The sequence below is a fragment of the Ylistrum balloti genome, unplaced genomic scaffold (genome assembly GCF_031769215.1).
Source record: "Ylistrum balloti isolate Yb309-2 unplaced genomic scaffold, AGI_CSIRO_Ybal_v1 Utg370650, whole genome shotgun sequence".
NCBI lineage: Eukaryota > Metazoa > Mollusca > Bivalvia > Pectinida > Pectinidae > Ylistrum > Ylistrum balloti.
In genome coordinates, this window is record NW_026782395.1 from 23592 (window position 1) to 41847 (window position 18256).

The following is an 18256-nucleotide window of genomic DNA, read 5'->3' on the forward strand; positions in this document are numbered from 1 at the left end:
TATATTGTGTCATGATGAAAGGTTTTCTTCAACCTGTACCGATGATAACAGGGTTGATTGATAATTGGTAAGCATCATATTTAAGGGTTTGACTTTTAGTGGACATATAGCACTAGTTTTCACCATAATCCCCTTCAGTATCTCTACACTTTTGCCAGCGATGTTTAAGGTCCTCAACGCCACTTTCAGTGAAGCCCTTTTCTTAACCCTCTTTACCTTCTTTGGCGGGGTGAACCAGGATGTTTCCATTGTTTATACTACTGTTTGGCCTCTGTGGTAAAATGTTGAACCCATATGTTAGCATGATCTGCCTGTAAAGAGATAACAGGTTAGCACACGACAAAGTCCGCCTGTTGTGCTTCTGATCAACAGTCAGAAGTCTTGGTACCCAACGGGCCGAGAGCTTTCTCATTGCAAGATCTTCCATAAGTATGGAATGTGCTCTTTCCTGTGAAATCCTAACTATACTGACTATATCTGTATCTCGCCTGTCAGTCATAACAATATCATGGCATTTATTGACCATTTCTGGGGTTACAACAGTGACGGACTTTTCAGGACAGAAGTCATCCCCAAGGCTCTGTTTGCCACTCTTAAATTCTGCCACCCACATTTTCACTGTAACATATGAAGGGGTGTCATTCCCTAGTGTTGCTACAATATCAGTATGGCTATCCTTAAGTGCTAGATCTTTTTGCAAATATTGAATCACTGTTCTGTCAATTTTGCACTTGCTCTGTTTACTTTAGAGTGCTACATAAACTAACTGAATGACACAAGTTATCAGGTACACAGTCTTAAATAGTTAGGGGATAGTACAACTGAAAAAAGACATATTTGCGTAACTTCTTCAATACAAGGCTCACAACTTATCAATCAGCCCTTGTAACTATCGCTCCATCAGTTTCTTCTTTTGGCCTATCTTGCACTTGACAGTTGTCCGTAACCGATGAAGCATACTGATAGGCTGTTTCTTTAAGGTTTGATACCATGATGACAGTTTTCTATCTTTTATTCCTACAGAAACTGAATATCCCCTTAAAAATTGCAAACTTGTTTCTTCCAGACTACCTTGGATTGAGTACCAGAATTGGTCAAGTGGCGAAGATAAGTGGCATTAATCTAAGATGGATCAGTGATCAATTGACCATCTTTAAGTATGCATGTGTGATTACTATATCATCTTTCAGTGTATAAGGGTGTCTTGTGAAGTTGCTAAATAGTGTAAGGATATAAAGATCTAACTTGGTGGGAACTTATCTAACTAGTATTAAATTTGTTGAATGACATTTCCGTTTACTAAAGACACTCACAATCTTCCTGATGGGAATAAACGTTTTTCATGGTCTGCAATTTAGTAATGATCAAGAAGAAGACACATATTTTCGGGGGAAACTGCTATAAAAATCTTTTGGCAGTCAGCTTATTTTAGCCCCAGGGATATTGCGCTCAAAAATAATTTCGCTCACTGCAGTTTCTGTATGTCAATATAAAATTGCGCAAATTTATAACTTCGCCTATTTGTTCACAACTGACATTGCGCTAAAGGTTGACTGCGTCAAAATAACACATTTACGTTACGTTTTTCTCAGGGACATAAAATGTAGATCACGTGTGCTTGCTTTCTCCCCGACTGATATGCATCGTTCCTACATACTGTTGGCATTATGATCGCCGCAGGCCACTTGCATACAATGAGAAGCAAATCAAAGCAGTATTTAAACCTTTATTGTCATTAATGATACAATAAGCTAGTTCACATATCGAGATTACACACAAAATAGACTCCTTATCGTCATCAGCTCTTCTGACGTGTGTGGGTCCAACTGACATATCAAATTAACAACGTATAAACACAACCAAAAGGTGACGATCAAATACCGCTTACGTCACAAAAAGGATGAAAGATGGGTTTCAAATATTTTGGGTATGTCCTTATTTAAAATGTAATTGTCATATTTTCTTGTCATCAATCAAAACGCAACGGTTTTCGGGGAAAACTCTCCTTGTATACTCTTTGAGTGGACATCAAAAATATAGTAAATTTCAATACAGCTTAATTCTATTGCGATAATATTTTTAAACGCAACAGTAAATGAGTTGTTCCATTTGCCTTCCAGCATGCCCTCTCACTTGAGAAAAATATCTTCTAAGTGAGGAAAGATTTCTAACACCATTGAACCCACCTTTAAGTAAATACAATGTAATATTAATGCAATGAAATCTGCTTCTTGTCACCAAACTTAATGGAGTATTCTTATACGCCGACAGTGAATTGCAAGGATTGGATTATGAGGAGCAAGATAAAAAAAACTAGCATATATTCATTATACAGCACCCCAGTTCATGAGAGGATTCACAAATTGATCATATATTAAGTTTAATTCAAAAGCCCTGCAATACAAATTCACCAAATAAATAACACAAAAATTCAGATATATACAAAGCAGATATCATGTGTATGTCACTTCTAATATACAAGTCTTATTGGTTGATGAATAAAACAGTGAACTAGTAATAAAATTAACAACAAACAAAACACACGTGTAACGGAATGATAGTCCAATTTACAACAAATCATTAGACATGGCACTCTTGTAGTTATCTAAAGGTCAAGGTCAGGGACTTCCCTCTTAAGTTTTTTCTTTTAGCAACATACAATGTGATGGTGTGTTATTCACGACTGAAACTGGTTTTATGAAAATGTGAATGACACATTAAGACTTTATCAATTATAGTATAGCCTTGCCAATCAGGTGTAATGGTGTATCGAAATTTAATCAATTATATAATAAAATAAAAAAAAAAACCCAAAACAAAACAAAAAAATCTAAAAACTGATCCTTGGTTTGTTATGGAAGTTTATATCAGAATAGTCTAACATACATTTAAAGTTTTCTCAAAACTACATTTAACTGCTTGTTTGTTTCAAGTTTTATAGCGCCTCTGCATATGGCCTAATTTGCATTACATATAAATTTACAGATTTCTAGCAAAACCTTCCCTTTGGAAGCACACTCCTAAAACTGCCATGTTTATCTAGTAAATGTAACTATACAAGACGGTAAACACCTAATACCAAATTGAACAATAATATATAATACTAAATAAAATGTGAATATTCCTGACTTAATTCCCTCACATTAATTATGCAATACATAAATACACACATTTTTATCTAGCAGTGGTACTTATAATTCATGTTTTAATGATGCATACAGTATATAATGGTATGGTGATGTGACATGTGTTCTGGTACACTACACACAGGCCGTACTATAATATGGACTTAAAAGCCGTTTGTAATATTAATGTTATATAGATGGTACCTGTACATATGTAAAACTTTTCTTGGTATTTACATGTAGTGATGGTAACAGACGTTTCTAGTAAATCTGTGGTATGTTTTCGTGGTAATGTATGTAAGGGTTTTGTTGTGGTACTAGATAAATACTCTGTAAGATGGTTGTACCACTGAAGACTTTTGTTAGCACTCGGTGAATGAGATGTGGGTAATAATGAGAAATTAATTGTTAGATAATGACAGTAAAGAATGGGGTACTAGTTTCTGGCAGTACAGAAACCAGTAATAGTACATGTAGTAAGTGCCACTGTTAATGCATAGACAGTATTCTAAATACAAACATATAACACGGATAATTATGACCTGCAGTTGAACCAAGTTTTTCTACATCCTCAGTATTACTTACACTCAATATTGAAAAAGATAATGGTTAACAACAATGATGGTTTAAAATGTCAGTGCAGTTTGTGTACTATATATTTATCAACGTTGTAAATGATAACTGCTTATTTAAATGCAACTCCTTGTACATTATGTATTTTAAAAAATCAAACCCCGTCTATTCAAATATTCAAAATAGTCATTCTTATTTCTGCAATCTGAGAACAAACTTCAGTGTTGATTTTTTTATCAGAAAGACTGGGAAAATGACATCATTTTGTTTTTGTTAATGCTAAATGGAAAATGTAAACAATAGAACTGGTTGTAGTTTGTGTCACTTCTAATTTTCTTTATTTTAAGTTTTGCAGATGATGTCTAATTTAAATCTCTTGCACATGTAGGGATTGGAAGGAATACATACATGTATTGTATAATTAATATTGCCTTCCTCAATTTATGAAAACTTCTGACTACCCATAATTTTGAAGGATGTTTTTCTTTTAAAAAAAGCAATATTAAATATTTCAAAAGCTTTTTAAGATAAATCAGGAATTTCAAAAATAATGTGAAATATAAAATATGCTATCAAAAAAGAACAAATAATATCCAAAAGCATCAGTTATAATGTGTAATTTCATAATCATTTGACAATTCTTTGACAAGACAGATAAACAGCGAGAATGTCGGTGTGAAAATCTCAAAATCTTCGAGTCTCACCTTTATAAACATTCATTAACTGAAAGAAGTCTCTTTATTTTCCCAATAAAAAGAATTGATTTTTCAGCAAATTCTGAAAATTTGTTAAGTGGAGCTTGCAGGTATGTTACTTATAAGGCACAAAAACAGTTATCCTATTCTGAGATGCTTCAAATGAGAACTGAGTAGTTTAACTTGTGTTAAGTGTGTGTTGTCTGTAAATTCTATTTTGGAAAGCTGATGGGTGAAAAAAAATTTTCAAAATAATTCAGATTTACTATTTTTTTTTATACTTGAACTGTTAATATTTTTTCTCTATTTGATCAGTTTTAGTCTTTCAATCTTCTAAAATTTCCGTAACCTTATCCAAGTCTTAATATGTTTCCTGTTCACCATGATATACTAGTTTTAACATTACATAAATGTATACTGTGTATGTTCTAGTTTCATGATTTGTGAATTCCCAAATTTTTGTGCAGTATATCATAGTGTTTCCTTCAGAAAATTGAATTTTTCGTAAAAGCAATTTACCTTTGATCCAGTACCCTTTGAGCAACTGTGCTTGTATACCACTATTTGAATTTGTCAATGCAACACTATTTATACATAGGTACTGCAGATGTTTTACAGCATGAATTGACAATTTATTTATCTGAATGGTATTTTTTTTCAAATAATGAGTTTCACAATCAAAGCAATGATGATACATATATATGAAATGAGCAAATACACAACTTGCAATTTCATAATGTAAAAAGATTAGTACATAGTAGTACTGATATGTAGTAATGGAATATTTAAGTACCTCTTTCATTATATTCATCTACACCAGTACCCACCACATCTGAACCCAGTCACTCTCACATGGTCATCTGACCAGGGATACTTTCATGTAATGTGGTCAAAATGGCTACAAATTTTCCGTCAATAAAGTGAGATGTAATCAGATCTTCGCATTCTGGCGACCCTTCACGCTGAAAAATTATGTAGCACATAGTACAAAGTAGATATTCACCAACCCCAAGATGCACAACCTTGGACACATGAAAGACAAAAACTTTCATTTCTAACATCACTCTTTCCAGTCTACAATTTCAACTTTCTGTCTGCATCCTTATCCCTTGTCAAGAAGAACTGCAGAGCAAGCCAATACATGGCTAAAGATAGTAATATAATTTCTTGCATACATGGTAACTTATTTACATGTACATGACTTTACGGTTAAGTTTTGATCCTGAAATACTAAGAAAAAGATCTAAAAAAAGGAATTACGCCATCAAGGTTGAACCAAATGAAATTGTTATAAAGGAGACAGGTAGTTATAATGGAATTCGTTTGACAAATACCAGAAAGAATGACTATGGGTACATACAATGATTTATCACAGATAGTTCATTGAAATAGAGTATCAAGTGTTTGACAATGAAAATATATGTCAGTTCTCAGCCTTACAAACCAAGGAAGGTGTAGATATATTGGGTAAGATCTAAGCAAAGTATCTGCACAAAAGTCCACTCTTCCAGCTCCTCCATGCCAATCATATCCCTACAAATCACTACAATATCTTTGTAATTGTGACATGTCTTTCAAATGTTACACTAAATTTTCAAATTTATAATATGTATATATAGAAAGAATTAGCAACAATTTAATTAGCAAATATGCTCTCACTCCTCCACAACACTATCATAATGTGCAATGAAAAATTTATTTCCAGTAATGAAAACATCAAACGGAATAATTTGTTTGTGTTGCCGAAACACTGCACATGGAATGTAAACATATCTAAATTGCTGTAAACAAACACTTTGGTTACATATACAATGAAATTTGTCCTTACTCAACAAAAACTTTGAGAGTGAAGCCATATTTCATCAACAAAAATGAGATCCAATCCCTCAGAGTATATCACATACAGGACTTATTGAGGAACTATTGGTCAACACTGAAAACTATACAGTCCTTTGAGGAGCATAAACACACACACGGAACACAATATAAATAATCCTCAACACCTTCTGATTGATTCACAAGACTTTTTCACTTGATGTCTTGATTCACTATCATTCCTCCAAAAAACGCCCGCTGAAAATCATCAGTGATCTCCATCAGTTATATATCTGGTTCATTTTTCTTTCTCCCTCGCACAACCAAGATCTTGATTGTTTAGCAGATACCAACGCTGAAACTATCATGCTGATAACATTTTTATAATATCTCCAGTGAACTTCCAAACCCCATCCATAATATCTGTTGACAAAGTCGCTGTGGCAGATTTTATTCCCTTCCCATTTTAGTAGAGATTAAACAACTATTCTATCAAACAAGTCTAAAATATATCTGAATTTGTCAAACATCAAGATATCTCTATTCCTATTTCCATCCTCCTCCCCTAGCCCCTTCCTACAAACCTCCTATAGGAATGCTTTGACACGTAAGCTGACTGCCCTCTACACCTACACACATCACAGACCTAAATGTATAAAGCGTGTTCAGTAGATGTATTTGCTTCCTGTGGTTGACTTCTCCAATGATGGCATCACCTCCTCAACGCTTGGCTGAAGCCTCTTGTAGTCACTTGTCTTTGGTCGTCTTTGTCGTCTTCCACTTCTGCCTTCAACGATGAATGCCACAATCTGAAAGTGTAACCAAACAGTTGCTGTTAAGTAAACATAATCAATGTGTTGGTCAGGTGGAGCAGTGGTAAAGCAATCACATTTCAACTCGTCATCTGGGGTTTGATTCCCAGAACAGACATGAAAAGGTAGCAGTGGTAAAGCACTCACAATTCAACTCGACGTCTGGGGTTTGATTCCCAGAACAGACATGAAAAGGTAAGGTGTCACCTGCACAACCACATGGGTTTCCCCCCCAACCTCCAAGTACTCTGGTTTCCTCCCACAATAAGACCTATAATGCGCTTACATCCAGGCCAACAAGAGTGATTAGTATAAGCTGAAATAACTTGTTTTGCAATTGTTGAAAAATAGATAATGTAAATCAAGTTTATATTTAAACACAATTAATGCTGATTTACCAGCAAATTTCATGTGCTTATTGATTTGGTTTTTAATCCATATTTTGACATCAAATGGATATATTCCAATTTGCTACTGGGGCTAATTTTCTAAGGAGTGAAAAATGCTGATTACAGGATGATGATATTTCATCTTTTGAATTATCTACTGAAATCTTAATACAATGGAGTTATTACCAAATATGTACCTACTGCTTAATAAGTACATGAGTTTGTATACATAATTATCATTATAAAGTATATATGTGGTTATTCTTTTGTCAATAACACAAGTCAATGCATACATGCATATACATAATATATCACATTTTCAGTTCTGTATCTGATGCTGGTTTGTCTACATGGGAAAACATGTTATACTGTTTAACATCCAAATGCATTCTGTGACAGTGATAAAACATAATACTGCACGTGTTCCATGACTTCACGTCATTTCAGCTGATCTGATTTCTCTGACACATTCAGCAAGTTTTTGCAAGAGTAAAGTACAATGGTTTTTCCATGATAAGGTATTATCGATGCTCTTGTGAACATTATGTAAAAATATCCTATTTAAATGGCATGGGATTATGTCAGATTATCGTTCTGTGCTCTGGATTTAATACCAAAATGTGAAAAAAAATAGTTATGGCCCTTTGTTTTGATCAGTGTGAGAATTGATGAAGCAATGGTTACTAAACTCAACATCAGCCTGGTGAGTTGTACCAATTTACACTGTGTCTACATACAGAATTAGTACCAATTTATACTGTGTCTACATACAGAATTAGTGCCAATTTATACTGTGTCTACATACAGAATTAGTACCAATTTATACTGTGTCTACATACAGAATTAGTACCAATTTATACTGTGTCTACATACAGAATTAGTGCCAATTTATACTGTGTCTACATACAGAATTAGTACCAATTTATACTGTGGTTACATACAGAATTAGTACCAATTTATACTGTGTCTACATACAGAATTAGTACCAATTTATAGAATTAGTACCAATTTATACTGTGTCTACATACAGAATTAGTGCCAATTTATACTGTGTCTACATACAGAATTAGTGCCAATTTATACTGTGTCTACATACAGAATTAGTACCAATTTATACTGTGTCTACATACAGAATTAGTACCAATAAAACAGAGATTACAATATGACATGAAGATCACTTAGACCTCTGAGGCTTTATTCATTTTTCTCCTATGAAAAATGGAAAGTGAAGATAAATCCTACATAATGTCCATCCCCATCACATTAATATGAGGAGACCCTATTAAAAGTGTTGGTGTACATTTGATTATGATAAAAAAAATACTTAAATTTACCTTCTGTTTGTTGTGGAATATCACGTATCCTGCCACGTACAGGACAACAGCAGTCAAAAAGTATGCTACAAAATGTCCAGAGGAAGGTTCATCTTCGTCATCCACTTCTGAAGTTTTCAAAAAGATACAATTTGTCATCTTTCAAATAAATGTACATGAACCTATGTGTCAACAATAAGGTTACAAAATTTATATATTCTTAAAATACTTGGTTTCTTGGCTTATTTTCCTGTCTGATTGCTACAGCTGTATCACTTATTTCTTGTCTGATTTCTAGAGCTGTATCACTTATTTTCCTGTCTGATTGCTAGAGCTGTATCACTTATTTTCCTGTCTGATTTCTAAAGCTGTATCACTTATTTCTTGTCTGATTTCTAGAGCTGTATCACTTATTTTCCTGTCTGATTGCTAGAGCTGTATCACTTATTTTCCTGTCTGATTTCTAAAGTTGTATCACTTATTTTCCTGTCTGATTGCTACAGCTGTATCACTTATTTTCCTGTCTGATTGCTAGAGCTGTATCACTTATTTTCCTGTCTGATTTCTAAACTTGTATCACTTATTTTCCTGTCTGATTGCTAGAGCTGTATCACTTATTTTCCTGTCTGATTGCTAGAGCTGTATCACTTATTTTCCTGTCTGATTTCTAAAGTTGTATCACTTATTTTCCTGTCTGATTGCTAGAGCTGTATCACTTATTTTCCTGTCTGATTTCTAAAGTTGTATCACTTATTTTCCTGTCTGACTGCTAGAGCTGTATCACTTATTTCTTGTCTGATTTCTAGAGCTGTATCACTTATTTTCCTGTCTGATTGCTAGAGCTGTATCACTTATTTTCCTGTCTGATTTCTAAAGTTGTATCACTTATTTTCCTGTCTGATTGATAGAGCTGTATCACTTATTTTCCTGTCTGATTTCTAAAGTTGTACCACTTATTTTCCTGTCTTATTGCTAGAGCTGTATCACTTATTTTCCTGTCTGATTTCTAGAGCTGTATCACTGATTGAGACATGTGACTTATCTCCTTATACACGTTAATTGAGACATGTGACTTATCTCCTTATACATGTTTATTGAGACATGTGACTTATCTCCTTATACATGTTTATTGAGACATGTGACTTATCTCCTTATACATGTTTATTGAGACATGTGACTTATCTCCTTATACATGTTTATTGAGACATGTGACTTATCTCCTTATACATGTTTATTGAGACATGTGACTTATCTCCTTATACACGTTTATTGAGACATGTGATTTATCTCCTTATACATGTTTATTGAGACATGTGACTTATCTCCTCATACACAGTTTATTGAGACATGTGACTTATCTCCTTATACACGTTAATTGAGACATGTGACTTATCTCCTTATACACGTTTATTGAGACATGTGACTTATCTCCTTATACACGTTTATTGAGACATGTGACTTATCTCCTTATACACGTTTATTGAGACATGTGACTTATCTCCTTATACACAGTTTATTGAGACATGTGACTTATCTCCTTATACACAGTTTATTGAGACATGTGACTTATCTCCTTATACACAGTTTATTGAGACATGTGACTTATCTCCTTATACACAGTTTATTGAGACATGTGACTTATCTCCTTATACACGTTTATTGAGACATGTGACTTATCTCCTTATACACAGTTTATTGAGACATGTGACTTATCTCCTTATACACAGTTTATTGAGACATGTGACTTATCTCCTTATACACGTTTATTGAGACATGTGACTTATCTCCTTATACACAGTTTATTGAGACAAGTGACTTATCTCCTCATACACAGTTTATTGAGACATGTGACATCTCCTTATACCAAGGGTATGGAGGCATGTAACTTACCTTCTGTGTTTGTTACTTTCTGTACAGAGATCTGATTATTGGAAGCCTTGTTATCTGTAAAATAAAATATGACAACACTACAGTAACGTCATCCATGATAATGTTTCAGACATCAAATTAATAATAACATAAGGTTCTGTGTTATAGATTTTATTTTTAAGTGATGCAGAGTCTTGTATGTATTGACACATTCCATCATGAGCAATTGAGGTAAAGCTAGTCCCCAAGAAAACAAACATGACAGCACGTACTGGTCAGTTTCTGATCTCCTTCCTGAGAAACATATACATGCATAGGTAGAGAGCATTGGAACACACACCAGACCTTTACCCAAGGTTGTGCATGTCAACTCTACTGACTGAGCTAATGTGACCCCCTCTCTAAATAATACAATATTTTACAAAAGCAAAGATATGATGGTCTTACAATTATCAGCATAGTCATATTAATACATTAACATATCATCATTCTTTTCTGAATGTCCTTGATAAATTTTGAATGAGAATTTCAAATCCTTTAAAAGTAAGTTTTGTTCCAATAAGTTCCCTACACATTAATTGTACAGTAACTGCTTTCTCACCAGTATTTAATTTTTTTCCGGCAGTATTCCAGTTAGTGTTTGTTCCCCTGTTTTCCTCATTGGTTGTTTCCAAGTTCTCTGATTTCCTGCCGGCATTCCAATCGATATTTGTACCAGTATTTGTACCTGTGTTTGTACCAGTGTTTTCACCAGTATTTGTACCTGTGTTTGTACCAGTGTTTTCACCAGTATTTGTACCTGTGTTTGTATCAGTGTTTCCACCAGTATTTGTACCTGTGTTTGTACCAGTATTTGTACCTGTGTTTGTACCAGTGTTTTCACCAGTATTTGTACCTGTGTTTGTGTCAGTGTTTCCACCAGCATTTGTACCTGTGTTTGTACCAGTGTTTTCACCAGTATTTGTACCTGTGTTTGTACCAGTATTTGTACCTGTGTTTGTACCAGTGTTTTCACCAGTATTTGTACCTGTGTTTGTATCAGTGTTTCCACCAGTATTTGTACCAGTGTTAGTGCCAGTATTTGTACCTGTGTTTGTGTCAGTGTTTCCACCAGCATTTGTACCTGTGTTTGTGTCAGTGTTTCCACCAGTATTTGTACCTGTGTTTGTGTCAGTGTTTTCACCAGTATTTGTACCTGTGTTAGTGCCAGTATTTGTACCTGTGTTTGTGTCAGTGTTTCCACCAGTATTTGTACTTGTGTTTGCAACAGTGTTTCCACCAGTATTTGTGCTTGTGGTTGTAACAGTGTTTCCACCAGTATTTGTACTTGTGTTTGTAACAGTGGTTCCACCAGCATTTGTACTTGTGTTTGTAACAGTGTTTCCACCAGCATTTGTACCTGTGTTTGTGTCAGTGTTTCCACCAGTATTTGTACTTGTGTTTGCAACAGTGTTTCCACCAGTATTTGTGCTTGTGGTTGTAACAGTGTTTCCACCAGTATTTGTACTTGTGTTTGTAACAGTGGCTCCACCAGCATTTGTACTTGTGTTTGTAACAGTGTTTCCACCAGCATTTGTACCTGTGTTTGTACCAGTGTTTTCACCAGTATTTGTACCAGTGTTAGTGCCAGTATTTGTCCCTGTGTTTGTGTCAGTGTTTCCACCAGTATTTGTACCTGTGTTTGTGTCAGTGTTTCCACCAGTATTTGTCCCTGTGTTCCCAACAGGTTTTGCATCAGTATTTTGAACTGCTCGTGTGCTTCCGCTAAAAATTGTTCCTGTGATCTCTCTGCTATTTGTTTCAGTTTTTACAGCAGTACTTGTTCCTGTGTCCCCACTAGTATCTGCTGTGGTGTTCATGTTTGTATTAGCTACTCCACTATCCATCTCTGTCTTTGCTTCTGTGATTTTACCAGTTCCAGTGTTCTCATCAGTATTTGCTTCAGCTTTCATACTATTGACATTTCCAGTGGTACTAGTAACTTTTGTGTTTCCACCAGGACTTGCGTTTGTAGCAGTAACATTTGCTCCATCAGTTTCAGTTTTGTTTTTAGCAGATACAGAAACCCGATTTCCATCGTTCTCCATGTTCATTGTAGCTTTCGGATCAACTGCTAAAAATGAATGATAATTCTTGACTTCAACAAACTTGCAAACTATTGATGTTCAGCTTATTACTGAATCTACACACTAATCACCGCATCTGCACGTTTATTCAGCGTATGATTTGGACCAAATCAATCAAACGAGAGGTGGGAGCAGTTGATAATCAATAATATTCACTTTATATGTATACATACATAATGTCAGACTTCATTTGTTTTACAGTTTGGGGAAACAAGTTATATCAACTTAATATATAAATCACTCTCTTTGGCCTCAATGGCATATGACTCACATTATCCCAATGTAATGGTCTGAATGAAAAGGGGGTACATTAACACTGAATCATAAAAAAACTTTTACATCATTGTTTTGTCCTAGAACTGTCACAAATCATCAGATGGTTGGCAATCCAAATCACCCTATGACTTTGGTCCATCGTCAGTCGGTCTGTAAACAATTCTTGTTACTGCTATTTCTTGAGAAAGAACTGATTGGATGTTTCTCAAATTTTATATATAGGTTACCTTTGGTCCTTTGTTGTGCTGTTTGATCTTAGGACTGATCAGAACAAAAAGCAAAACAAAACAGCTGACAAGCCATCTTGGATTTTCATAAGGAAAGTTTGTTACCATTATTTCTTCAGAAGTAGGGGATGATTTTTCCTCAAATATCACAGATAGAAATCCCTTCGAAATGGTTGACAGACAGCCATTTGTATTTTGACAATGAAAAATTGTTATCATTATTTCTGTACTGGTTGGGTTGTTCTCTAATTTTACATGTAGGTTCTCCTTGGACATATAATTAGTTGTGCCTGTTTGATTTTAGGACTGATCAGAAAAATAAAATGATTGGCAGGTAACAATCTTAGACTTTGACTAGGAAAAGATTATTAAGGGATAGTAGCAGAAAGATTTTTCTCAAATTTCATATGCAAGTTCCTCTCGGTGCCTAGTTGTTCACTTTTGATTTTTGGACTGAACAGAAAAACAAAATGGCAGATGGTGACACTTTGGATTAAAGTATACATGGGATTCTACCATATCTATATCTTAGGAGTCAACCAGGACCAACATCTGAACATTAGAAATATCAGCATGAGCTACTTACCTGTTGTTTTGTTTTCCTCCCCAGCTGGTTGGTTACTGCTGTCAACTGCTGGTACTTCTGTTTTAGATTCTTTTCCATTTGCTAAAAATATTTTTCAGATGAATGAAATATATGGTCAATCCATATACAAGACTTTTACAGAGAAGCGATAACTTGGTAATTATCTGAAAGGCCATAATAATAACTTAAAATTCATCAATGAATATTGATGTAACATTGTTCGCCCTTGCCTTTTTGACTAAGGGTTACAGTACATGCCTGTATCAACGTAACTACATGTATATCAAAGAAAGTGCTTGAAAACTGAGGGTACAAATCTTAAATTTCACAAATTTAAAGGATTTTGTACCCTCATTCCAGGGTAATGGGAACATTGATATATATATTGAAAGAATATTTTTAATTCAAATGTCTTCTAAAAGAAAACATTCCATTTCATTATGTTTTGAATTATAAAAGAATGTGATATGGAACAAAAATATACACTATATAGCCATATAAATTCGTAAACTTTCTCAGCAAAAATGTGTTTTTGTAAAAAATGTTCGGTTTCAAATTTGGGATATCTGCGGGCAAACTTTTGTACATGTAAGCTTTTAAAAGCTGTGTTTAAGCAACAAAAACTTCCAAAATCATGAAAATAATCAAAATCCAGACCAAAAATTGAGATGAATGACAGGAATGAAGATATGTTTTGTGTTTTATACAAACCTAGTATTGACTGAATACCAAACTATCCACTGATGTTTCGTTGGAGTACCGCTGCATGTTTAAAAACACAGGCACTCTGACCATCATATCAACACAATCACTTTCTGCTAAAAGTGGAGTCCTTTTACCATATATTACCCTTGTGATTTAATATGATCATGGTGTACAAAAAGAATTAGACTTACCGATGGCATAATAATACATATAAAGGTATTTGCACATATCCTCCTTCCCTTCACACCATGTGCTACAAGACAAATTTCCCTCAGGCTTCAACAATCGGCAAAGATCATCGGCTGAAAACGACTTCTTTATCTCTTCGTATTTGCTTTGTTCCATCTGAATGTGACATGCCCTGTCCTGTGCCGATTTCATCAAATTACACAAGGAACCAGGATCGTCTTCAGAACATTGAAAATCTGCCATAGTTGATTCCATCTTCAAAACATATTTCAAAGGTGGAAAAGAACAATTTTTAGCCAAATAATTAATCATAAATTCTCTAGGATTTGGGGCTGACACTGAAAACTCCATCAGAATAACAAAAATAACGAACGACACTAAGTGAATCATCTCCGCCATCGTGTCAGAATGCAATCTAGATCTGCTGTCAGCAAGACGCTTGAAACGTTTGTAAGAACAGAACCAAATGTAAGCTATGAATCCGGATTTCTTTTGCGAACCTATTTATTTCTATTTATTTACTGAAGATTATGAACATTCCTGTTTTATGAAATGAGGAATATCATAATTTAATGTGTTGATTTAAGAACATTTTATCCCAGGCATAAAAATAAAAACAATGACAAAGAAAAAAAATATGTCTTCACGATATGCACCACTATTACCGAATATGACGAGGGATACAGTTTAACTTCGTATCTAACTTTTGATACATGGGATTAGTGATATTTATAAGATATGCAACTTGATATGTGAACTGGGGACTTTTCGGGACATAGTCTCGGTACCAAAACGTGTCCAATGAAGTTGAAATTTTGGCCCGCGTTGTTCAAAGGCTGCTTAGAGATAACATTTTTTTTCCCAAATACTAATAAAACAAGATAAGGTAGCAACTATTTTTCGATAGCCACTGGTTAAGTGTAATGTCATCTTGAGGAACCGGTGCCTTCCTTACCTCGGTTAGAGGGCATATCGGTATGATGTCCAGCTAAAAATTGACTGGTCGTTAGTTGAAACCCCGGCTTGAGCATGGTGTTTTTCCGGCACGACTTGCCCCTAAGCGACAGGCCACAAACGATCGCGTACCGTCCGCTTAGAGCACAAGAGAAGTTTTGTGCTCTAGGCTGAGTTTCTGATATAAAAATCTGTTTTATGGGTTATATATCTATCTAGACAGAAATATTACTCGTTTGGTGTAAATATCACATTTTAATGTTTATATAATGCGCCAAGATTATCATAATTATTTAATGTAGTGTTTATTCAACGTTGAACCTAAATTGTCTTTTTGTTGCGGAAAGCATCTGGTTACTATCCACATATCTTTAAACATAATATGTACCTTGTGTGTAACATGAGTACTAGGGCGGATTCTATTAACACATTCAGAAATAAATCGTATCAGTGCATTTCATTATCGACACTGAACAAGGAAGTTTAATTAACAAATGTCTTTTCACCGAAGAAGCGCAATATTTGTTATATAAATGAAACACCCAATACAGTGATCTTCTAACATACATTAATATACATAAATGTTTGAATAATTTCAAAATTTTGTACCGTTATAAGGATTATTTTATGACATCAATCATCTAAGATTTTTAATTTCTGTGCATACTTCGTACAATAAATGTATATTTGCTTTGTTTTTCTTTAATTGAATATACATGTATACATTGTATAACTGGTGACCAGAGCAGTAGCAGTGATGCAACTCTTAATGTAATAACGGCGCTTAATATAATAATTATTACAATAAGCGTTGCAACGGCTACGCTTAATGTAATAAAGTTATTTTTATTACATCAAGTGGGCCAACTGTTACGTTTAATGTAATAATATTTTTTTTATTACATTAAGGGCCGAAACTGTACTATTGAAAAATTTAAGAAGGTTCTAAGTGTAATAAAGTCCGAAATGAAGGGGGACATATTTAGTCTTCTGTTTTGTATTGTTATGTCATTTTGGGTATTATTAGGGCCCCGCATCGAGATGCGGAAGCCCTATAGGAATCACCCTCTCCGTCTGTTCGTCCGTCCGTCTATTCATCCGGACGGCCGGATGTATGGACGTCAACACTTTTGTTTTCCAATGATACCTTCAGTTATGATTAGATTAATTATCAGAATGCCATCAAATCTTGCATGTGGCTCAAATGCCAGTTACCTCTCATTATCATGATCCCCGTCAACCGTGCCATATCAAAGACGTTTAAAATGGCACTTGAAGCGTCCCCCCTTAAAACATTAATACTGCAAGGAGCAAGGAACTGAACGGCCTGGAGTTCGTATAACGGTGTGGTTAGTGGGTTGGGTACATGTATTGAGTCTGCCATGCATGCCATGTACCTATGATATTATCTGCAAATGACTTAAGCTGTTGCGCGGACGTTAATCGACAATACAACACCACCCTTTTTTGGTCCAACTTTCAAGGTCACGGAATCAAAGGGTTATTGCTTTGTGTTGCTCCTTTGTTATGTTGTCGCTAAGATATAGTTGCATTGATTAAAAAAAAAATAGCTTCTTTTGTAGTCAAAATGCATCACAATATTTCTTAACATCAACATATTGTGTTTGAAAAAATATTCGCTTTTTTGGAAGGTCACAGGTTTTTCTTATCGTCTTTTTAATGATCAACACTGTATAACATCACATCGCAATATTGTATTCATGGAAACCAAGTCTCCTCACAGATCACAGTTGAAGATACGATGTAATCTGGCTAAATAATAAAACAAATTTTACACAAACCATTCATGATCAACAAGATAGATGTGATTTTAAACTTAGAGTCATGTGCCAGCACAACATCCATATGTTTTTAAGGCAACAAGAACTTCAACGGGTTTCGAACTCAAAACCAAGGAGATGATAGGCTACAACGATCACGGGGCGCAACAACCTAGACCGTTCGGCCATCGACACCCCGGCCCCTCCAAACCTTGACGGGAACATACACCATTATAGTATATTATTGCTATATTGTCTTGTAATCGACACGCAGTGTACTTCCGTAACAGTATAAAAATTGTTACATTAGCGGTAATTTAAATACGACCACAACGCTTAGTGTAATAATTTATTTTGTATTACTCTAAGCGTAACAATTGCAACTCTTACTGTAATATAGATAAGTTTATTACACATTAAGCGTAACGGTCGTAACGCTTAATATAACAATTATTACATTAGCGCCGTTATTACATTAAGAGTTGCGTCAAGCAGGGCGTAATTTGTATTTATTAATACTGTGACTATGTCTTCTCTTCTTGTTGTTCACACAGGGAAAAGTTGTATGAGTGTATGGTCATATATAGCTCCCAACGCAGTGTCCACGTGTTCTGTTAGTTGGCGCGGTATTGTTATCACAAAATTGTCAGTCTGTAATATAGAGAACTCAAACAAAGTAACAAATTTAGATTGCATCCGGCACTTAGTTATTATGACGTCAGCATCATTTAGGAAACGCCGACTGTTTGACGTCAAAATGGCCGTTTCTTTTGTCCTAATAGGGCGCGTAAGTCTCGTTAGCTTTCACTTTCGATTTTCAA

General features: G+C 34.8%; 1 protein-coding gene across 2 annotated transcripts; it reads right to left on the reverse strand.

Annotated features, from left to right (window-relative positions):
* Positions 1-1712: 1712 nt before the first annotated feature.
* Positions 1713-15069, reverse strand: LOC132557245 (putative per-hexamer repeat protein 5). 2 transcript variants are annotated; one of them, XM_060221734.1, is made up of 6 exons: positions 14703-15069; positions 13807-13887; positions 11193-12704; positions 10613-10666; positions 8744-8850; positions 1713-7017 (listed from the first exon to the last, which is right to left on the reverse strand). In XM_060221734.1, exons 1-6 carry the CDS (start codon positions 15049-15051, stop codon positions 6874-6876), a joined length of 2247 nt encoding a protein of 748 aa, XP_060077717.1. In that variant the 5' UTR covers positions 15052-15069; the 3' UTR covers positions 1713-6873. The 2 variants fall into 2 exon arrangements, with proteins under 2 accessions (XP_060077717.1, XP_060077718.1); XM_060221735.1 differs by lacking the exon at positions 10613-10666.
* Positions 15070-18256: the final 3187 nt, after the last annotated feature.